At 42.7% G+C, this 24321-nt stretch overlaps 1 protein-coding gene across 1 annotated transcript in view; it reads right to left on the bottom strand.

The window, feature by feature from the left end:
* ANP32A (acidic nuclear phosphoprotein 32 family member A) overlaps positions 1-24321 on the bottom strand; it is a 52229-nt gene that overhangs the window by 1126 nt on the left and 26782 nt on the right. Inside the window, exons 2-7 of the mRNA XM_069098216.1 lie at positions 7763-7912; positions 7383-7505; positions 3677-3875; positions 2123-2220; positions 528-591; positions 1-164 (exon numbers count right to left, since the gene is read on the bottom strand). The exon at positions 1-164 is cut by the window's left edge and continues 1126 nt beyond it. Of these exons, the coding sequence (XP_068954317.1) occupies positions 103-164; positions 528-591; positions 2123-2220; positions 3677-3875; positions 7383-7505; positions 7763-7912 (696 nt within the window). The 3' untranslated portion in view covers positions 1-102. The remainder of the gene's footprint in view (positions 165-527; positions 592-2122; positions 2221-3676; positions 3876-7382; positions 7506-7762; positions 7913-24321) is intronic.

The following is a 24321-nucleotide window of genomic DNA, read 5'->3' as shown; positions in this document are numbered from 1 at the left end:
CAATCAGAAAAAAATAAGTTTTGGGGTGGGGGTGGGGTTGGGGGGGGATAGGGTAAAAACAGTCAAATCACAATAGGAATTTTTCAAAATAGGTTATTCCATTTAGTCATCTTCATCTCCCCCATCTTCAGGTTCTCGTTTTCTCTTTTGTCCCTTTTCTTCTTCTAAAAGAGGAAAAAAAAGGGGGGGGGGAGGAGAAAGCATGATCTAGGTTATATGCATGTCCTGTCTTTTTACAGAATACAGTCACTGAGAAAGGAACTAGATGAGGGTTACCCCAGGCACATGTTCAACTGCTCTCAATTCAGTCTGTTTCAAACCCAGAAAACTCATATGCATTTTCTGCAAAGCAGGAGAGACAACCAGAGCCTTTGGACACACACTGTATCTTGCTTAACCTGGGCCCCATCACATCTTGTGGAGGAAGGGGACGTGGGGGTGGAAGAGGAGAATATACTTGGAGACCTATGTGCAAAAATGACCACCTGGCCATGTCTGTTCCAATGAAAACAAAATGTCTGCCTTACCACCAACTTCATCTTCATCTTCTTCATCATCTACCTCCCCATCATTGTAACCTTCCTCATCCTCCTGAAAGAATGAAAGGACAGAACATCAAAAATGCTGAAGCCTCTCTGAAAGGCCTCATATCCAGGGAAGGTTTGTAGAAGAATGGCTGCTTTCCTTGATACTGAATTCAAAAGGTTAAGGATACATCCCTCAAATGCCACAAAGTTCCTTTAATAAACTATTTAAAGGTCTATCATGTAAGAATTTTTCTAAATCATACTAGAACTCAAGTCTCTCTCTAGACCATTTCTTAGGGACATGAGTTCTATGAATGAACTTATAGAGAGTATCACAGTCTTAGAGTTTCAAGGGCCCTTAAGATCATTTAATTTAACCTTCATCTTGTAAAGACAGAGGTAATGACGTCTAGAAAAGTAAAATGAGTCACAGAGCTAGGAAAAGCAAGAGCCTGGGCCAGAATCTGGATCTCCTGTCTTCTAATCCAATGCTTTCTTCCAATGCCCTCTTATCTGAACTAAGCTTCTTTCTTTGAAGGGACAGGACCTTATTCTGGCCCACCAGGATTTGAGAAATAAGTATATATTTATGTCCTTTGTCACTTTATAGGTTTTTATAGGGTTATTTTTTTTTAATCATGGGGAGGGAAAGAAGGATGAAAGGACCTTAGTGTGCCATCATCTCATGGGAATCATTTCTACATATGCTGGGATGCAGATGGTTAGGACCAATGGTCAAGTTGATATATGTTTTATCCCAAGCAAAAGAACCTCTTTGCTTTTTTTTTTTAGAGGGGGAAAGGCAGGACAATTGGGGTTGGGTGACTTGCCCAAGGTCACATGGCTAGTTTAGTGTTAAGTGTCTGAGGCCATATTTGAACTGAGGTTCTCCTGGCTCCAGGGCTGGTGCTCTATTCACTATGCCACCTAGCCGCCCCAAAAGAACCACTTTTCACTTTCAGTGGGCTTCACTTTAACACTCCTCCTAAAAAAAAGAATCAGTTGGAAATGGATCTCTGCATAGAGAAACTTGCCTTGAATATACTGAAGAGAGCCCACTGTCTAAAGAAGCCCTGGGACTTTTTTTTTAAACAAAGGAAAACATTCCTTTGTCAAGAGATCTGTAAAAGAAATTAGGTAGTAACAGGGTCTAACGTTGGCAGCATGATGTGATGGAAGAAACACCAGGCTAGGAGTTAGGAAATCTAGGTTCTGGTCTAGCTAGCACTAGTTATATCTGGCTAGTGCTATTACCTTTGGCAAGCACTTTACCTCTGCTAGGACTCAGCTTCCTTATCTGCAAAATGAAGTGGATACTCTCTTGTTCAGTCTAACATTCTGACTGTATCATCTCAAATAGCAGCTGGCAGAGCGTAGATAGAGGAGCGATGGACTTGGTGTCAAAAAGGCCTGAGTTCAAATCCCATCCCAGCCACTTCCTGACTGTGTGGTCCTTAACATGACAATGAATCTCTCTGAGCCTCAAAGTTTCCACACCTGGAATCCTCTGGAATCTTTTCCAGCTCAAAATCTATGCACAGCACAGAGCCTCTGGATGAGAGCCTCAATCCTCCCACCCCATTGTGGTGCCTTACCTCTTCTTCTCCACTCACGTCCTCCTCTTCTCCTTCCTCTTCCTCATCATCATCCTCTTCATCTTCCACTACCTGGGCATCTTTGTCATACTCCTCCTCTGCACAGAGCCAGAATCAAAGTGATTAGCTGGTCCCTTCCTCTCGCATAAGGACTCTAAAGACTACTAGGGCCTGAGTTGCTAGAGTATGTAACCAACAAAAGCAGTATTTGTACTAATGATTCCACATCATCCTACCTCTAACATCTTTCTACCTGCATCCTCTGGTTTTGAGTGGGGAGAGGAACAAGACTAAAGATCTATAACAATAATGTTAGTAAACATGATAAGAAAAACCTTATGATCTAATAGTTTTCTAGCTCTTTTTGAGAAGTCACTAATAGCATAAAGAACAAAAGTTCTCTTATTTGGTCATTGGAAAAGTCAAAAGCCCTCAGGATGAAGCAAAATGGAGGCTCAGACCATATTCAAAATGCCACCTTCATGGGTGTAACAATTCACAAGACCTAGAAAGATCCAAGCCAGCTTCCCTGCCAAAGCAAACACGATGCAATCTGAGTTAAAAAGGAAAAAAAAAATATTCTGTCTGAATTATTCAGATGATTGCCTCAATTCTCTACTTCCTTTTGGCAGTAAAAAACCCACCAAAGGCTGCAAGACTGACACAGATCTTGGAGCCACAGCAAAATATAGGGGAAAACCAGGAGGTGGGGTTTCTTTCTCTGTCATCTCTCCAGAGGGTTCTGCAAAGGAAGACAGCTGTTTCTCCAAGTTTACTTCACTCTGGTTTTTGAGTACACCTTGACTAGCTATTGCTTTTACTGCCAAAGTCCTCTGCACCCTGGGCACCTGGGTAAATCCTTTAGTTCCCTGGGCTATAGCTGCCAGGAGAATGCAGGTGATTTCTCTGCCCCCACACCCAGAGAAGTGAAGACATCATCTGTCTCAGGTGATCAGGGAGAGAGCAGCGCCAATCCTCCCCCACAGATAAAGAGGTACAATCAGCAGAAGGGAACACTAACCCTTATTTGAACTGACTATGGAGGGCAGGGGAAGGGTGTTTTCATTTCCTATGTTAACCTCCTTTGCCCAGTTTACCTGCAGACAGGATGGTTAAACCCTGGGCCAGACTGCACCTTGGGGCAAGGGGAACTTTATAAAAAGATAGAAATCAAAGAAACAGGGATTATTTCAGTTATATGGCCTTCATCATGGAATTTGGTGAATCAGGACCCCTTGAGAGGTTTTGTGGTTGAGGTCACATCCTTTCCATTCATATGAAGTCACCTGGGTTAACAGTTGCTAACTCTCCTATAGGATACTATGAGACACTGGCTTTGGAAAGAAGATAGATACCCAACACTCTTAGGTGTCTGGAAGCAGAAGGATGAGCTCAGTGACTTTGTGGAGAGCACAGCAAGCCCTCTTGGAATTTTTTTACCTGTTCCCGGCTTATTCTCTGAAATGAAGAAGCAAAGAACAGCAGAGGCCCGAGAGCCTGAGTGTCAAGGTCAAAGGCATCTGCAACTATATCAGCTCTCCATAGGTTACATACCGTCCTCATCTTCCTCGTCATCTTCAAGCCCCTCCACATACCCCTCAGCATCTGAGTCAGGGGCCTCCTCCTCATCCCGGTCATAGCCATCAAGGTATGTGAGTTGGGGGAGGAGTTTGAACACATTTTCTCTGTAGTCATTCAAGTTAGTTACCTCACAATTAAAAAGATCTAAGCTCTTGAGGTTTTCTAACTTTTTCTGAAAGCAAAAAGCAAACAAACAGCGAATCAATGATATGAGGGGATTGGAATTCGAAATGAGGAAAGTCAAAGAAGTAAATATTGTGCTCAGAAACAATAAACAAAAAAGTATTAAATGTCTATTGTGGAATAAGCATGGTCAACATACAAAATGTAGATGTGCCATGCATGGTCTATGCCCTCGTGGACCTTGCAAGTTTATTAGGGGGCTAACAGTCCTTAATTATATATAACATAGTATTATATGATATAAGAACTACTATATGAGGTCTGAGGTAAAAGAGTTTAGATGGGATAGAATGGGGAGAATCAGGGCAGGCTTCCTTGAGGGGGGCTCTAAAAGACAAAGTGAGAGGAGGACATCCTAGGCATAGAAATTGGTGTGTGTGTGTGTGTGTGTGTGTGTGTGTGTGTGTGTGTGTGACAGAGCAAGGGAGGGAGGGAGAGAGAGAGAGGGAAAGGGAGAGAAAGAGAGAGAGAGAGAGAGAGCTCGAGTGTGTGGGAGCAGGAGGAGAGGAGAGAATGCAGTGCAATTTGACTAGAGTGTAGATAACATGAAAAGGAGTTATCAGAAATAAGGCTTGGAAAGATATGGTGGCCACCAGACTGTGGAAGGCCTTCTGAATGCCAGAAAAGGGGAACTGGAATTTTCTTCAAGAGGAAATAGGGAGCCACTGAAGATTGTTTTCTAGCCGGAGTGACGACTGAATCTGTGAATAAGGAAAATTATTTTTAGCAACATTGTCAAGGATGGAGTAGAGAGGAGAGAGGCTAGAGGTGGGATCTGTAGGAAGGCTTTTAAAAATAGCCTAAGTGGGTGGCAGTGAAGGCAAGATCTATCTGCTAACCCCTTGAAAGCAAAATTAATTTAGCAACCACATTAACCCCATCTGGGCTAAAAGGCTTCCCTAAGACAGGAAGCAATATATCTGTGTAGGCCTTTTAATGTTTACAACCAATTCTCAATTCTCTAGGGGCTCTCCAAACTGTGTTTTCCTTCTCCTTCCTGTCACCCAAATTGTGGCCACATGTCCCCACCTCTTGTAGAGGAGTGTGGAAGGGATGGTCTAGAGTTTTGTCCTGAGGTGTTAATTTGTTTCCATTCAGGATTTAGATGTGTGAGGTTTAAGAGCTTTTTCTGACAAAACTTCTGGTCCTCAAATTCTGCTATCACTTAGTTCAAGTAAAACTGGCCCATCTGCTCACTCATAAAAGTCAAGAAGAAAAAAGTAAACTTTGCTACACCCCAATCAGAATAGCTCTCTGGTTCCCAGGCAAGTTTAGTAAAAAATAATTTGCACTGTATAGTGCCTTTTATTTTCTCAAAGTCCTTTCATATGTAATGTATCTCATTTTAAATTCCCAAGAACCATGAGACAGGCAAGGTTCTTATGTCCCCATCAGACTGATGAGAAAACAAAGCCTTCCTCTGAGAGGTAAAGTGAGAGGTCCAGAGTTACACGGCTAGTTAAGGGCTGTGCTAGAACCCAGGCCTGTTGATTTCCCAGTCCTGTGCTCTTCTTCTGAAATAGCCCACATTCTGAACAAACAGAACAGGGTAGGGAAGCAAGAAGGAAAATGTGGAAAGTGGCAGAAATTAAGGACATGACTGCCAGGAGTGGATATGACTAATTAATAGCATAGTGTGGCTTAACACCTAGCAACAGAGGACAGAGTCTGGGGGTGGGCCTTCATGGCCTAATGTCTCCATCCCACCAAAAGCAGGTTTCTACCACCTAGTGGCCCAGATCAGAAAACACATCATGCTCAATCTCCATAGTGACCTGGTCTTCCCATGGTATTTTCAGTGGCTCACATAGACTGGGTCAATAATCACGAGTCACAGAGATTTCACAAGGACCCTAATTCAATCCAGCAACAAGTACTATAAAGTGCCTAACAGCATCAGGCCCTATGCTAGGTGGTGGGGAGACAAAAACAACACACAAAGCATTCAACAATCTCTACTTACAGAGAGCACACACTGTCCACAGACCCAAGGATTTCTCCAAAACCCTTCCCAGCTCTAATCCTATGATCCTAGTCTGATCCTAAGCTTATCTCCTTCCTACCAAAACCGTTCCAATGCCAGGTGGCGTGCAGAATGAGCTGCCACAGAAGGTGGTGAATTCCTCATCACCTGATATCTTTACACAGAGAGTATGACCAACCTACTGGAAATGATTGAGAGAGACAAGGGTTCAGGACAGGTTGGCTTATGTTTCTATTTTAGAGATCCTTCTTTGGTAATGCTTTGTATTCTTTTGGCATATGACTGGAAAAGGTAAGGTGGTGCCTGCTCACTTTTACTGGTACCCTCATTTCAGAATAAGAGAAACTGAGATTCAAGCAAATTTATCAGATGAAACCAGCCCAGTTCCTCTTAGCTATATCTCAAAACAAATGCCTGCTCTGTGTTCTAATTCACTTGCCCCCACATTGTAGGACTGTGGAATTGCTTTCTAATCACCCCAATCCAGATGATGTTGGGCTCCCATTCCAGGAATTAAAAAATAGTGAATTCATTCACAGGGGCTGGGATTTACAAGATCTATAAGGAAAAGATTTGATAACTAAATTGACAACATGGACAAGATTATAGGAGGAATGCTCAGCTGTTTCAGAACAGACTGCTTAAGTATCCTGAGGCACTTCAGAAACACTCATTTACATTCCAACAGATGTGTTAATCTAATCGGGAATCATTCTGCATTCATTAAAGCAGGTCCCCTCAGGATCTCAACCAGGTAACACTTTGTTAACCTAATTCTAGTTACTACCTTTCCTACCAATTACTAAGCCACTTAAAGTGATAAAGAGTATTTTAAAATACATATTTAAAATTCAGACTTGTTCTCCTTTGAAACACATAGGAATCTGTGAGGTTTGGCCATGTCTGCAGCCTTCAGTCACATATCAAGTCAGATTCATATCCAGGGAAAAGAAGTGGGAACCACTCCAGTTGGGTCCCCTTTCCCTGGGGGGGGGCGCTATAAAAGCTGAAAATCTTAAGTTGTCATGGCAGACTCATGTCCAAAAGGACATCTGGTTAGAATCTAGAAGCTGATTCCAGAGACTCCCAGAATGTCAGGGAGGGAGCTAAAAGATCACCTTGGTTTAACTTCTCCATTTTACAGATGAGAAAAATGAGGTACAATGACATTCCTCAAGTTCCTAGAACATATCAGGGTGGTATAGAGGGAAAAGTATAGGTATTAGAAACTGAAAGGCCTGAGCTTTAGCCCTGGCTCTGCCTCTGGTTTGCTACATGACCAGATAAGTCATTTAACCTTCGGGACTTAATTTCCTCTCTGCCAAATGGGGATGGCAGACCTTACTGTCAGTCATGTTGTGATCTGGTGATGATGACATGTGATAATGTGTATGAAAGCACTTTGGAAATGATAAAAATGTCACACAAGTGTAAAGATTATTGTTATTCTCCATTGGGGTTTTTGCTTGTTTTTGTTTTGTGGGTAGGGGGCTTCAGGTACTAGTTACTCACCAGCGGGTCTATTGTACTGAGGTCTTTTATTGTGTTTCCGCTTAGATTTAGATGTGTGAGGTTCGGGCACTTTTCTGCCAATACTTCCAGTCCTCCGGAGATTCTGTTATCACTTAGTTCAAGCTAAAGAATGCAGGGAGAGGAGAAAAAAGCCAACACTTCACATTAAGCACACCCTGAAAACAACCAAGCTCCACCCTCCCTTCTCAGTCCCCATGCTCCCCACCAAAAAAGCAGGGCTACTAGTCACAGGAAATTATCCGGCAAGTTGAAGCAGACATCTGGCACTTAACCACTTAACTTCAATTAAGCTCCTCAAATATAAAATAATAACTCCCCACCTCCACATAGCAACATACATTCCAATTACTCTTATTTACCTTCTTAAGTTTATTTAACTTTGGTAAGTTTGCAACTGAGGAGAGGCCTACGTTGATTGTACTTAAGAATTCCAGTTCTTCAAATTCATCTGTGAGGCCTTCGATTTTACCATCATATGACCGACAGTTGTCCAGGATGAGCTCTTTCACCTGTTAAGGAAAAAAAATACCTCGTTGAGGAAACGTGTGTATGGGTTGGGGGGGAAGAAGAGAGAGAGGGAGAAAGGCAGTCTCACTGCCAACCTGAACAATGAGAACTGAACAGGAGTTGGGGGGAGGGAGTATGAAGCCTTCTGTAATTACACCGTAGGGTAGACTTTTCCAGTTTGGGGCATCACGTTGCTGACGTCATGAAGATAGCATTACAAAATGTGGTCTTTCTCTCTTGGGTCTGGAAACACTAGGGAATAGCAGAGAAAAGGAGGGGAACAGGGAGAGAGTATGAAGGGAGAAGAAGGAACCAATTTGCTGAATTTAGGAGCTTACCTAATGGCAAAAGCCTCAGAGGAAATACAGGGGTACAGACCCAACTTACTGAAGACAGTGCAGGGCTAGTTGTGATAATTGCCACATTCCAATCCAACAGCCAAGAGCTCTCAAATTGCCATTAAAAAAATAACACACACACACACACACACACACACACACACACACACACACACGCACACGCGCACACACACACACACACCACCTGACTTGAAGCTAACCTGCCAGCATTTGCCTCGGCAACAAGATGGTTAGGAAATCTTCCTTCCTGTCTGAGAAGCAGCATCCCACTGGATTTCTCCCTCCTCTGGCCATTCCTCTCTAGTCACTGCCTGCCTACTAGCCTTAATTTTTCATCTTTCTTCCCTCTTTGGGGTCAGCCATCCAGTTCACTTTATATTTACCATGGCTTCTCCATCCTCATCCCCTTTGGTTCCCCGGCACCCATATTTTCTGTATGTTCCCACAGTCTCAATGTCCCTCATCATCAGCTGAAACTTTCACCTTTCTTTACCTTTGTTCCCCACCCTCCTTTTCCTTCTCCCTCTCTCCCCCTCCCCCTTCCTCCTGAAAACTCACTCTTAGTATGGTTATTGCCACACTAATTTCCATCAGTCAGGGTGACGGAGGTAGCTTGTACTGTGGCAGAAACAAAGACAACAACCTATTGGATTTGAAGAAGTAGGATTCAAATCCTGGCCTTGCCATTTGCTGCCTGGGTGACCTTGGGGGAGTCAATCTCCCTGAGCCTCAGTTTCCTTATCTGTAAAATGAGCATACTAATTACTGGCAGTGCTAGGCACACACAAGGCATTTTGTAAACAAACAGGCAACCATTAGGTAAATGACAGTTACTATTATCCCCATCACATTATCAGATTAGGGAGAGAAGCTAGTAGAGGACTGCACAGCTTCAAAACACCTCAGAGGTCATCTAGTCCAGCCCCCTCATTTGAATGAGAAGGAAACTCAGACCAAGAGAAGGGGCAGTGGCTGCTTCAAGGTCACACAACCAGACAGGAAAAGCTAGGGCTAGACCCCAGGTTCTGATCCCAATTAGTCTGTTCTTTCTCCCTCACACAGGCAGCTCTTGATTACCCAGGGTTTGGGATTTCAGTTTTTGTCTGTGGGCTGTTTTTTGAGAGGTAAAGGAAAGATGAACAAGGGCAGAGATAATAGAAAATCACAAACTCAGGCCCTGCCCTCAGCAAATTGCCAAGTCAGCAGTTTGTCTTCGAGTCTCTGGTTTCCCTCTTTCTTTACAGTCTTCCTCCCCACCCTCTCCCCCCATCCCCTTAACTCTACCCCCAACACAACACATCAATGCCCTTATACTCTTTCTTCCAGCAAACTGAAGCTTTCATTCCTACCAAGGAGTAAATAATTTATAACTGCTTAAAGGGGAATTTTGCACTTTAAGAGGAATCAAAACTTTTGCCTAAAAGTATGAAGCTGAAATGTGGGATTCTGAGGAGAGGATAGCAGTGGGGAGGGGGGGGGGGGGGACATGGAGAAAGCTTTCCAAGAGTCTGTGAAATCCCATCTTGGTTTAAGGCAGAAATGGCCTAAGAAAGGCCTGGGCCAACTTCACAAACACTGTGAATTGTTCTCACAGTGGCTCATTCTTGTTTGTAAAGAAGTTTGATTTGCTTAGATACAGAGCCTGGATATTCAGTGTCCTCACCCCCCTGCCCCCACTGCAAAGGAAAAAACTAGATTCCTCTGCCGGTGTGAGAAAAGGAAAGGGAGGAGAGGTGACAAACAGAGCAGACATATGGCCTGCCCCAACACCCCAGCCAGCAAATACAGCACAAAGGGTGGGTGCTGCCTGCACAACAGCGCTAGATTTGGGAGCACTGGCAACATACTAGCCTTCTGTTTGCTTTCCTCCTCCTCAGCCCCAGGGGCTGCTTCCCCACTGTGGTCCACTGGACCCATTCCCAGAGTACCTCATTTCCACTGTAGGTAGCCTGGTAAAAAGGGCCATATCCTCCAGACTGCTGCCACCTCTCCCAAGGCGGGGAAAGTCTGCAAGATGAAGTCACCGGCAACTTTAATTTTCACGGTCACGTCCATTTTACAGATGGAGAAGTAAAACACTGGCCCTGGCCCAAAGTCTCTCTCTCAAGTTTCTCCCAGGAGGCAGTGGATGGAAAAGGTAAAGTTCAGTTCAGTTTTCCAAGGTTATTTGTTAAACAAACTGCACTCAGGAGTAAATGGTGATAAACCTCAATTCCCTGGAACAGCTAATTCGTCTTTGTCCTTAGCTCTGGGATCTCTCAATTTGCTGAAAGGGGGGATGACACTCTGGTCAGAGTCTAAGTGGGGAACCAAGAAGGGCAGAAGGGACCAAGGAGCAGAACTCTCAAGGATATTTTACACAAAGCACTCAGTAAGCACAATAAATAACATAGATGTTTACCCTCAAATCAGGACCTAAGAAAGAGCCTTGAGAGCTGTTTCTCACCCTCTTTGCCCCAGCTCTTAGCTCAGTCAGTCCCTTGCCCAGAGCAGGCAATTAAATGTTGAATTGAATTAAAAAGTCATAAATAATTTCTCTTTCTCTTTACTCTTGTTACCTCATAAGCAACACTTAATACTAAAGAATATGGGATTACTCTGTAACTATAGGACACCGTAAGGGCAGCTAGGTTGTGCAGTGGATAGAAGGCAGGCCTGGAGTTGGGAAGATATCTTCCTGAGTTCAAACAATAGCTGTGTGACCCTGGGCAAATCGCTTCACCCTGCCTGCCTCAGTTTCCTCATCTGTAAAATGAGCTGGAGAAGGAAATGGCAAACCACTCCAGGATCTTAGCCAAGAAAACCCCAATGGGGTCCCGAAGAGTTGGACATGAGTGAAACTACTGAACAGCAACAAATAGTACATAGTAACTAGAAGTTACCATGGGATTTGGGATTGGGTTCAGGGATGCCAAGGCATGGGATCACTGATCATAGGGTCCTAGTTTTACAGCTTGATGGGACTACTGAGGCCACCTCCTTAAGTTTATAATTCTAAGAAATGTCACAGCTAGGAGTTGGATCCATAGAATTTTTTTACAGTTGGGAGGGCCTCATCAACCACCTCATTCAATCCACACCTGCAAAGGAATCCTCAGTGTAATAGGCCCAGACAGTCATCAGCTAGCCTCTGTTTAAAGACCTGCAAGGAGGGGAACCTGACTACTTCTTTTTCCTCCTTAGGGAACCTATTGCACTTCTGGATAGTTCTTCTGGGTGGTAGGGGTGGTGAGGCAACAGGGGTTGAGTGACTTGCCCAGGGTCCACACAGCCACTAAGTATCTGAGGCTGCATTTGAACTCAGGTCCTCCTGACTCCAGGGCCAGTGCTCTATCCACTGTGCCTGTCTGAATAGTTCCAATTCTTCGTATGCCTAAATCTGTCTCTTTGCACAAAGACACAAAGATAGTTATCATGTCTCCCTTCCCCAATAATCCCAAGTCTTTTCTTCTCTTCAAGTACCTCAACTGATCTATCCCACGACACAGACTGAAGGCTCTTTTCTATCCTTGTGGCCTACCTCTGGATACTCCTGAGCTGATCAAATTTTTTCCTAAACTTTGGTGATCAGAACTGAAAACAATATTCCGGATGTGGTCTGAGCAGGGCAGCTGGACTATATCACCTACTAATTCTTGGAAGTTATTCCTCTTTTAGTAGCCTAAAATCACACTAGTTTTTTTGTCTGTCATATTATGCTTGTCCACTAAAACCCTGGATCTTTTTGTTGTTGCTGTTCTGTCCTTTTCCATCTAAAAGGTCATTCTTCTTTGGCTAAGAAAACAAAGGCAAAGTAAGAATTGAGCAGCTCTCTTTTCTTTCTCTTGTCATTTATCACTGTCCCATCCACTCATACTCTTTCCTTCAATCCAATGATCTTTCCACACTATCTCCCCTTTCTGGTCTTAAAAAAAATTCCTTTTTATTCAAGATCTTTATTAGAATGGGGCTTGGTCATTTCTGTTAATCTTGATCCCTTAGATGGCTCTTAGAATTTTTAGAATTCCACTGGAGTAAAAGGTAGGAATCTACCTCTCATCTTCCTAACTTCAAAACAAAATCAAGACTGACTATCTGCAATTCGGAATGCACTGTGCCTAATAAACCACTCCCTTTTCAAACATTTCAGACATAAAGCCTTTCCTGAAGTACAGTGTGAATTTGGCTCTCCTTTCCACTGCCTCCTCCTTTACTGAATCAGGGACTACTTGAGTTGGAAGTGACCTAGGACTAGGTCAGCTAGGCCAACCCAAATCTGAAATATGAATTCCTCTATACAACACCTCGAAAGGGTCACTGAGCCTTTGTTTAAAGTTTTCTAGTGATGAGGCACTTCCTGGTCCTCAATTCAATTCAGTCCACATTTATTCAGCATTTACTATGATTAAGGCACTAGGCTAAGTATATATATACACAGGCAAAAATTAACCAGCCCCTAACTTCAAGGAACTTAGAATTCTCCTGGGTGGGCTGAAAAGGGCGAAGGGGGCAAAGGAGAGACTAGATGAAGTGTCTTAGGAATATTTAAGGGAGAGGACACTTACAAGTTTGGGGGTGGTGGTGGAGGAGATAAGGGATTATTTCAAGGAAGAGGTGCTGCCTCAGTTGAACTTTGGAAGAAAGAGAGATTCTGAAAACTGGAGATGCAAAGGGACTGCTTTTCAGGCATGGGGGGACAAGCTTGTATTTATAAATGCACAGCAGTGGGAGATAATACACTGAGTCAAGGAAACAGCTAACAGTCCAGCTTGACTGCAATGTGTAATGCAATAGGAAATAAAAGCCAAATGAGTGCAGGACTGTGGAGGGCATTAAATGCCGGGCTCAAGAGTATCTATATCGTATCTTAGAGCCAACAGGGAAGCTGCTGAAGGCTTTTTGAGCAGGACAGTGAAAAAGCAGGCTAGACTTGTGCAATATAAAGATCTTTTTTTTTTTATACCTCTGTCTAGCAGAATACTTGGCATATAATAGGCCCTTGATAAATGCTTGATTGGAAGAGAGGCCTATATAGGTGGGGGAAGGGGAGAGGGAGAATTCAGATGAGTTTGAGGCATAATGGGGCACCAGGTGTTGACATCTAGCAGCTAGCAAAGAGATCAGGAATTATCAAAGAAACCCTGGTCTAGGTTAAAATTCTGGTTCTGTTATTTAGGGGAAAGGAATAAGCTTTTCTATAGCACCATTACATGCTAGGCACAGTGCTTTAAAATATGATCTCATCCGGTCCTCACAACAACCCTGGGAGGTTGGGGCTGTTACGCTCATTTTACAGATGAGGAAACTGAGGCAAACAGGGGTTAAGTGGCTTGCCCAGAGTCACACTGCTAGAAAGTGACTGATGTCACATTTGAACTCGGGTCCAGTGCTCCAGGCACTACACTACCTGGTTGGTCCCCATTTTACAACTGCAGGACAGAGGTGAAGTGGTTTGCTCAGTCCTACCACTAGGAAGTGTGTGTCTGAGGCTGGATCTGAAGTCACATTTCCCTAACTCCAGGCCCAGGACTCTGTGCACTATGGTACCACCTAACTGCCTGTGTGACCTTGCCCAAGTCTTCCTTTCTCTAGAGTTAGTTTCTTATCTGCATCATGGAAGAGGGTAGGATAATGAGCTCTAAGTTCTAAACTTTGTATCTGCCCCAGAACAATGACCCACGTAAGGTGGGTGCTTAATACAAATTTGCTAAATTCTGAGTTTTTTTTTTAATTAAGAAATTAGCCTACCTGTAATTTCTATTCAATGGTCCTATTTTTATAGATGAAAAAGCCAGAATGCCTTTTCTATATGACCTTTCAAACAACTGAATACAGTAATCATATTCCCCCCTCCCTTAGTATTCTCTTCCCCAGCCCCAGTTTCTTTGAGTGATCTTTGTACTGTATAGTGTTTAGTCCCTTTATCAATCTTGTTGCCATCCAGGTGGTCAACAATCCTTCTTAAACTGTGGCACCCGCTCTTGGGGACATGTTAAATGTAGCTTGTCCAGGAGAGAGCAGGAATTCACTCTCATTGCCATCACTCTGGACTTTCTGCTCTCATTAACGAAGCTTTCTGTCTGCATACTGTTGACTTGGAACCATCCACGAAGAACCCCTGGCTCTCCTTCCAAGATCAGCTGTCTGGCCCTGTCTCCCTCACTGAAGGGTAAGCTTGCTGCAGGAAGGCACTGTTTGTGTGTGCTTCTCTTTCTCTCTCTAGCACTTAGCACAGTGCTTGGCACACAGCAAGCACTTAATACATGCTTCTGGGCTGACTTACGGAGCTGAGTTTCCTTCAGTCCAAGTGCCAAACCTTACATTTATCCCTATTACACTTCATCTTGTCAGGATCCTCTCATTGTTCCAGCCTGTCAAGGTGCTTTTTGATCCTGATTCTCTCATCCAATACATTAGCTATGCCTCCCAGCTCTCTGTTATCTGCAAATGTATAAGCGTGCCATCTCAGTGAAGAGTCAAGGAGAGAGGTCTCTGGGGAGGATGGGTGGGAAGACAGACTTTACCACAATGGACCATGGTTTGCACTCTGGGAGAGCATCTCCTGTCCCACTGCTATTTCTGAGGGTGGGGGGAGACTAAGGATTTATGGCTGTGAGCTTCTGGTCTCAGCATATGTAGGAAGGCAACCTGCTTTGTCTGGCAATAACCCCCTCCCACAACCACCAGGCTGTATTAGGCTCAGTCTATCTTCTGTAGGGAGGAAGGCATGCTGAGAGCCAGAAACTATCTGTGTATGGATAATATACCCAGTATACTTCCTCAGCAGCAAATCAGATATATTGACAGATTCAAAAAAACTTATTCAATTACTCTACTTGGGGGAAGAGAGGAAACCTGTCAGGAAGAAAGGGAAAATGAAGGAGCAGGTCCTGTATAGCTCAGTATGTATGTATGTGCATGTGTGCTCACACTCACATGCACACATAAACACACACCCCTAGCTTTAAACTCACTTCTACCTATACCTATGGTATATACAGGACCAGACTTGAAGTCAGAAAGACTTGAATTCAAATCCCACTTAATGACTTTGTGACCCCAGGAAAGTCATTTAACCACCCTAGTTATATATATATACACAGCCTGAGTATAATCCAGCTCTAACTTGTGTCCTGACCTCCAGTCTCACATCTTCAGTTATCCACCACACCATTTCAAATGGATGCCCTTTAGGTATTTTAAACCAAACACATCTAAAACTAAGCTTGATATCTTTTCCCCCAAAACTGTCTCCTTTTTTCCAACTTTCAAAACATCAGTGACCCAGACTTGAAGCCTAGGTTTCATCCTTCACTCTCACCCTGCCTCTATATGCAATCTGATGCCAAGTCCTGTTAATTCTACCTTTGCTACATCTTTCATTTATGACCCTTTCTCTTGAATCTGACATAGCCACAACCCTGGTACCAGCCCTTATCACCTCAAACCTGAGCTATTGCAATAGCTTCCTGGCTGGTCTGCCTGCCTCAAGGGTCTCTACACTTAAGTCTGTCCTCTACTCAGCCATCAAAATGATCTTTCTGAAGTACAGGTCTGACCAAGTCACTCCCCTATTCAATAAATTTCAGTGGCTCCCTATTGCCTCCAGGATCAAATAAAAAATACTCTGTTTAGTTTTTAAAGTCCTCCATAACCTGGCCCCTTCCTCTCCAGTCTTCTTATATATTATTCTCCCTCCTTGCTATTCCTTGCACACGATGGTTTACCTCATGACTCTAGTCATATTTACTGGCTGTCCCTCATGCTTGGAATTCTCTCTCCTCACCTCCATCTGTTGACTTACCTGACTCTTTTCAGGTCCTTGCTAAAATCCACCTTTCTACAAGAAAACTTTCCTGATCCTCTTAATACTAATGTCTTCCCTCTGGGATTATCTCCAAATTAACATATATGCACATGGGCATGTGTGTGTATACATGTGTATATACATACATATATATACACACACATGTGTGGTATATATATAAATGCTCTGTATTTATTAATCTCCCTGCTGTTTTCCCCTTAGACTTCCAGCTGCTTGAGAGCAGGAGCTGTTTTCTGCCCCTTTTTTGTATCCCTACTGCTTAACACAGGGCCTGGCACATAGTAGGTGAGTAATAAATGCTTATTGACTAGACTTGTCTTGATTGGACCCAAATGCTTTTCAGGCTCTCTTCAGCTCTAAACCAATGATCCCTGTTAAACACTCTTACTCAGTTGTAATTCTAACAACCAATTCTAACTACCAATCATTCCCTTCCCTGACTATAACCTGCCCTTCTCATCTCTTTTCATTCCCCCTTCCAAATATAACTGCTGGTTACCCCTCACCTAACTGCATTCTCTCTGGGTTATGCCTCAAACACATGATAAACCAAACCACAATCTCCTTCCTCAGTTGAAGCCTCCCCCCTTGGCTGGGTGTAAATTCAGTGAATGCTTGAAAAAAAGATGATGCCAAAATGAGGTAATGGTTTGAGAAGGAAAGGAGATGGATTTCTGAGGACCTTTCCTTCCACAGGCACAGACATTCCACCTGAAAATCCCCTAGTGGAAAGGGCTGTCATTTTTTCGAACTCAGTATGAGGGCAGTTGGGACAGTTAAGGCGACACTGCTGCCCAGCTCACATCCGTCTAGCTTTCTGCATTTCCTTCCTGGATGTCCTTACATCGCTGTGCATGGGTGGAGATGTGGGGGTGGAGAGGGAGGGGGAATGTAAATCTGGGGAAGCCAGCATCACCAAGAACCCCTTCTACTGTGATGTACTGGGCTCTTCTGTGCAGAAGGCCCCCCAAAGAACAAGGAGATTTGCTGTTATGGTTGGGATGGCAACCTGATTTCCGAGTCAGCAGCAACACATTGTTAGGTGCCTGGCACAGACTCCATTTGTGCAACCCCTCCTTTCCCCCACAGCCAATCTCTTATTCATAGACACCCAAGGCTAAAAAAAAAAAAAAGGAGTCATCAAGTTCATGCGGCTGCTTCCAGACCTAGCCATGTTCCACCATTTTCTTTACAGGCCTCTAAGGAAAAAGGCCTGGTAAGTCTCCCTTGGTGAGAATGGGAAAGTATTCTTCTGCCTCACAAGCCTAACTTTCAATTCACTTTATTCTATCATACGTTCCATGGGGTTATAACCCCAAACTACTCAATAAAAAAAAGAGTACTATCTCTTTTACATCTAGTGTATGTGTCCTGCCTTAAAAAAAAAAAAAGCCCTTTTCCCCTGCCAAGTCCTGGGTGTGATCTAAGTGCCAAGTTAAAATTAAACTGAAAATTTGTACTTTGGATTTAAACTACATGTTCCTCATTTTGGGACACCCCCCCCCCCAACAAACTAAAAATATCATCAGTATGTGGTTATATTCCTCTTTCCAACAACTAGAGTTACTCAGGTTGTAAAAACTGCTTTTTCTACCTTAAAAAAAATCAAGACCAGGAATCCTAGGTTTTATTCAAGTGTCAACTTAAAAAAAATTTTTTTGAGGCAAATTCTTCAAAGTTCAGGCATTAACAATGAAGAGGATCAATGGCTTAGAAAATTCTGAAGAAAAGGAATCTAGGAGTGACTGTGCTGATCAACAGGGAAGTTTCAGACTCCCTTTTACAGGGTGCATAGCTTTCACCAAACAAATAAAGGCACATCAGAAACTTGCCACCAACAAAAGAGAAATCTACCATTGTAAACACTAGTTTAACACCAAATATACCTATTATTACTCTAAGGGATGTCATTAAGCTTCTATGAATGAAGGTAAAGAGAACAGGATATGAAGGCAGAAGCCTCAAAGCTCAACTGTTACTTATAACCATGGGCAAATCACTTCATGTATCTGGGCCTCAGTTTCCTCATCTGTAAAATTGGCAGTGGGAGGGAAGGAGTGGAAGATTGGCCTTAGAATGATATAAGGTCCCTTGCCAGCTACTTGATATCAGAAACTTTGTCCAATTTTTCCTTTAAATTCTTCTACCTTCCTCTGGATCATAAGATTGAGAGCTAGAAGGAACCTTATAAGTTATCTAGTCTTCCAACTTCAAATTCATCTCTTTCCACTTAATCACCTCTCTAAAATGCCTAAGTGTCTAAGTAACTGATTTTGAGTTTTGTGCTATTACATATCCTGGTGGGCAGGGACTGCTTCTTTTATGGGCAGATAGTATTGGGTATTCTATTATTCCCATTTGGCATGGCCATCAATCCTATGTGCCCATTATCTATTACTGTCATTCACCTAGTGACCCTTAATGGAATTGTACAGATGCCACTTCCTCCACAAAGCCTCCCCTGATTTTTCTTGCCAGAAGTACCTACCTTTATACACCAAATTCTCATAGAACTTTGTTTGGCTCTCTGAAGCATCAGTCATACTGCACCCTGTCCTAGAGTTGTGTGTGTATACAGGATCATAGATTTAGTTTCAGAGTTGGAAGGGAACTTAGAAATTAAGTCTGACCTTCCTCTTCCTCCGTTTAAACAAAGAAAATGAGGCCTGGAGAGGCTATGATTTATTCTAGGTTACATGAGGAATAAACTCAGAATCAGGTTCCTCGGCCAGATCTTTTGACTCCAACGTCACCACACTACTATTATAGGAATAGGGATTTTATAGGGATTAAATGGATAAAGTGCCAGACTTGGAGTCAGGAAAATCTGAGTTCAAATTCAGCCTCAGACACTTCCTAGCTGTGTGAGTCACTTAACTGCTGTGTGTCTCAGTTTCCTCCTCTGTAAAATGTGGATAATAGCACCTACCCTCCCAGGGTTTCTGTGAAGACCAAATGAGATAGTAATTTTAAAGTGTTTAGTACAGTGTATATATGTATACACACATAACCAAAAATCTTCTCAAAACTCATACCTGAAAATTAAAAAAAAAAACAATCTCATACCTTCTCTCATTAGTCATAAGCTCCTTTAGAGCAGAGACTATCTTACCGTATCTTTGCATCCTTAGAACTTGGCACAATGTTTTACATTGGAAGCTTAATATTTTTTAGAAAAAAATTAATTGTAGGTGATCAATAAACACTTACAGAACACAATCCAACTCTCCCCAACACTATATGGTAGAACCACAAAATCGTGGAAATGGGAGGGACTTGAGAGATTAACTAGCTTAAGCCTCCTCCATTTTACAGAGGAAGAAAGAGAATGTCTTAGCCAAGGTAAAAAAGCCAGTTGGTAGCAGAACTGGGACCGGGATAGTCAGTTTCCTGGTCCCGTGCTTGTGCTACAGGACATGATTTTTTCTTTAAATTTAAATATTTATTTGCATGTGTGTTGTATATATGTGTATGTAGACTGCTTCTTTCTATCTCATCCAAGCTCTAAATGCTGTATTGGCCTGATCTCAATAGTTATTGGCATAGGAGTTTTAACCTGCTTGGTTTTTTCCAAGCAGAACTGGTTCACCCCTCCTTAGAGCAGCCTACTGGTCCTCTGATCCTGGGTGCTCACCATATTGGCAGTAGACTTAGCTTGGACATCCAATTGTTTTTAGCCTTCCCGCAGCTCAAAACTCCCAAATTCAAGTGATCCACCAACCTCAGACTCCCTAGCAGGACATATTCATTGAAGCACTTAAAAAAGTATTCACCCCTTTAAATCTCAGCTAGGACCAGAGGCCTAGATCATGGACAACAAAACAAAACAAAAACTATAGAAGAAAAAAAGATCTTTCTGAATTTGCAAACTGTTTTTGTTTTGTATAACAGAGCATGAGAACACAGACGGGCAAAGCAATGAAGACACACGGAGGATATGCTGGGTGACGACATCCCTTATTATTTTAAGGAGCCATCTGAATTCAGGATGAGGCTACGCCTTGTGCCGCCGTAATTAAGCTGTCCATCACCGCCCTAGTTTAATAGGCTAATCCCAAATGGGGAGGGGAAGAGGAAGGGAGGAGGGAAGAGGAGAGGGAGATTGTCAGAAGTTAATGTAATGTAAGCATTGTTGCTCCCCACTCAGAACTGGCTTCCCTGCATAAGTGGGTGAGGGATTGGGTTTCTTCCTCCCAAGTGCAGGACAGCTGGTTCCTTTGCAGGACTCACCCACTGAGCTGAATGAGCAGATCCAAGTGTGGTTTGAAATGACAGCCCAGGTGGAAGACAGAAAGATTTTGGTTTGGGCTTTTTAACTAAGCCAAGTCAGCCAGGTTCCATCCCCCTACTCACTCTATGATAGTAGTTTCTGAAAATCTGATGAGACACAGGAACATAGGGTTAGGTTTTGAGTGATGCCAGAAGGGAAGTCTTGGGCTCTTAAGTAATTATGGAAATGGAGAACCACCTGTTCTCCAAAAATACCATGAAAACAAAAAATGTCCCTTGAGATGGTAACCTTGTTAACTGCTGCCACCAGAGGTTGTCAGATCTTTACTCCATTCGTTTCAGTCAGACTGGTTTTCCAATTTCCTTGGCCCATGCTATCCACTGTTTCATTTGTGGAATGGCCCTCTTTTCTGTTTATCTGATTGCCTTACCTATTTCTCAAGGACTCTATCATACCACCCCTCCTCCCCCAAGGCCTTTTCTACCAACCCTGAGGCTGGGTGATAGGATACAGTTTTACCTAGGTCACTGGGCAGTCACAAGTAAACATCTCAAATGGTGAAGTTCTGCTCCCAAACACTGGGCCGCACTGTTCTAATTCTGAGCCTTACAAATCACAGCCTGTCTTATTAGAGAGATGCAATTTTCCCTAAGCAATAGCAAGTCAGGGAGAAAGGTTTGGAAAAAAGAGAGTAAAAAAGGAAGTCCTGACTTCACTTTGATCATGGCATTCCTTCCTCAAGAAGCCTCCTCTTTAAAACAAAGTGTAACCCCCTTAGTTTGTCATTCAAGGACCTTCACAATCAAACTCTGCAGTATCAATCTGTTTCCTTAAACCCCCCTGACCCCAACTCCATTTGGCTCCTCATTTATCCCCTTGACTATACCCTGGGACACCTCCCTTCATCTCCCCACCTCCCACACCAACTGAACATGTAAAATGACATTCCCTCTCCTCTCTGCCTATCTGTTCTTACTCATCCTTCGAGGACTAGTTTAAATCTTCTTTGAGGCCTTCCCTGACAAGACCATCTCTCAATATTAACCCCCCTGGGTCTGACTACACATATTAGTTATGACTCATCATGCGATTAGTTTTCCTTCTATGTATGTGTCCATCTTCCACTAAGATCCTTAGTTCTGATGCCTCACTGTGGCATGCAGGTGACTTTGAATTCTTCAAAGTTATCCAAGCAGAGTGCAGAATCTGATAGATCCTATACCAAGGTTCTCGGCTTTGGAGACACACAGGGTGATGGACTGTATGGACCAACCACACTAAACACTTAAAGCTTTATTATCAGGTTGGCCCCAGATAATTAATTTTTCAGCTTTAGAAACTCTCAAAGACAGTATACTAAATTATACTCCAATGTTATTTCTGGGTGTGGTGCTGAGTGTCTGAGCCCGAGATTTGATCTCTAGGTCATCCCGACACTGGAGCCGGTACTCTTACTCACTGTGCTACCTGGCCGCCCCAGAAAAGTTTTAAGGTTCCCTAAAAATCCACTCATTTGCTTCCAGAGGAAAAAGGCCACTGTCCTTACATAAAGCCTTACAAGTTACTAGAATAGTTTTCCAGGCCTGCTGGCCATGTAGAAAAATTAATCTAGTTGAATGGGTCTCCTGAAATTAACTTCTGGTTCTAAAGCTCGGCTAGGGTTGTTTAATGAATGGTCTAACAAACCAGCATAGATAAACGTCCTCAAGAAAATAACTTAGCACTTTAACAAATAAGAAGGAAAGTCTGAGCTTGTTTACCTAGGTGACCCTGTGACCAAGAGGGCCACATCTGTACAATGACTGTCTGGGGGGGGGGGGAGGGGGGGGACTACAGTAGGTAGCAGCAAAGTGGGGATTTTTCTCTGGATGAAGCTAACTGACCCAATACAGAAATTGAACCCATGACCTTGGCCTCATTAGTCCTGTACAGTGGCAATACAGGATGACAGAACCATCTGCAGTGACAGAGATACTGCAAAATCCACACAATCTAAATGCTGCCAATCCAATGTGGAGTTGGGCAGAAGCAGAGAATAGCCAGACAGAATTTTTAGAGCTAGGGCAGAAATTTTTTTTTATCATGAACCAGAGAATTCACTCCCATGATCCCCCCTCCCCACAAAAGGGCCATATATAAAAAGCAACTTAATTTAGGGTTTGTGTTTTTTTTTCTTAAAGAGACAAGTACAAAACAACTATTTTAAAACTACAAACAATAAAACTCAAAATCCTATAAAAGTGAATGTTGAAGATTAAAAAAAATAAAACTATGAAAAAGAATCAAAAATTCATTCCTAAGTATAATAAATACAAAGAAATATACTGTAGTTCTATGTTAATGACCAGCTTAGGGTGGGGAGGGGGTGGAAAGGGGAAAGAACATAGGGGTAAGAAAAGAAATATAAAAGAGACAAAAAGATAGTTAAGAGGAAGACAAGAAGAGAGAGGTCAGACTCATTTGTTAAGATGAGTATTAGGAGATTACATTCTGCTTCACTTGGGTAAAGGGATTCAGGTAACAAGATTTGATTAGCTGATTCATGTCTTCACAGGTCTTCATCTGTTCTAATCCTTAAGTAGAGGGAAAATTGTAAATAACAGGAAGTACTCTTTGAGAATAACTGGAAGAAATAGTAGCTTACATAAAACACTGTGAACTTGATATCAACCCCTAGTAAAATTTATTAAACAAATCCAAGCACTTAGAAAAGAAATTAGTAATCACCAAGAGTCAGCACAGATTCACTAGGAACAAGAACTTTATTTCCCTTTTTGGTTAGTTTATTAGGCTGGTAATTTGGGTGAATGCCAATTCTCTCCACAAGGAATTTGAAAAAGTCTCATGATCACCAGGTGAAGAGGGGAGGCAAATGTTGAGTTTTGTGATTGTATAGGTAAATGGGTTCAAAGCTGTATGCCAAATGTTGATGAATGATGGACATCAACTTTCAGGAAGGCCTCTTGCATCTCCATTAAAGGCTCTGTACTAAGATCAGTTAAAACTTTTTATCCGTGACATAAATAGGAAGGGGTCTGCTTACTCAAATTCAAGAATACACAAGCTAATGTGGCAGGTGAGAGAATGAAGGTTTATAAATATCTCAGTAGAGTGAAACCATAGAAAAATGACAAGCTATAATTCAACAGGAACAACTGTCAGGACCTACATTTCGGTTTCTAAAGCAAAAACTCATAGTAGCTCCTTAATAAATGCTGGTTGATTATTGATCAATGTTTATTTCTTTGTTCTCAGAGGGCCATGACATCAGAAAGGTGAAGTCTTGACTTGCAAGTGAACTGGATTTAAGTGAGAGAGGGCTGTGCAAAGTCACCAGCCTCATTCTCTCCTCCAGAGCCGTCTGGGTCCAGTGGCGAGATATAGATCAGGACAACTAGAGATGGCCTGGATGCAGTGAGAGACCTCAGCCTTTTTAACCTAAGGTCTGTCCTAGGTCTCAGTTTGTCTGAGGCAACACCCACTCAGTGATTAAGGCTAGGTAATAAATGTTTGCTTGTTGACTGATGGAGAGGTAGGCAAGTGCCTTGCCATGGTCATGTAGATAGCATGTGCTTGAGGCAGCACGTGAACTCTCGTTTTCCTGACTCCAAAGCTAGTCTCTATTCACTTCATTATACCAATTCTCAGGAAACAAGTTTGTTTTCTTTATATCTAAATATCTGAAAGGCTATCACTGGAAGAGTTAGTAAACATTCTTTGTTACTTCACAGGGGGAAAAACTTAAGCATTTAGGTGGATGTTAGAAAGCAGCAGATTTCAGTTCAATGTAAGAGAGAACCCTGAACTATGAGAGATGTCTCAAAATGGAATAAGTTATCTTACAATAAATTCCCTATCAGAGCAAGTCACACAGCCTTGAACTCTGGTTTAGGGGGATGAAATAAAATTATTTCCAAGATCCTGACTAAAAGGCAGCTAGGTGGCACTGTGGACAGACCACTGGGTTTGGAATGGGAAAATTCAAATCAGACCTCAGACACTGGCTGTGTGGCC

Source organism: Petaurus breviceps, unplaced genomic scaffold (genome assembly GCF_028583685.1).
Source record: "Petaurus breviceps papuanus isolate PSGF00001 unplaced genomic scaffold, PetGlider_PUasm1.0 37, whole genome shotgun sequence".
Lineage (NCBI taxonomy): Eukaryota > Metazoa > Chordata > Mammalia > Diprotodontia > Petauridae > Petaurus > Petaurus breviceps.
This window is presented reverse-complemented; position numbering and strand designations above follow the sequence as displayed.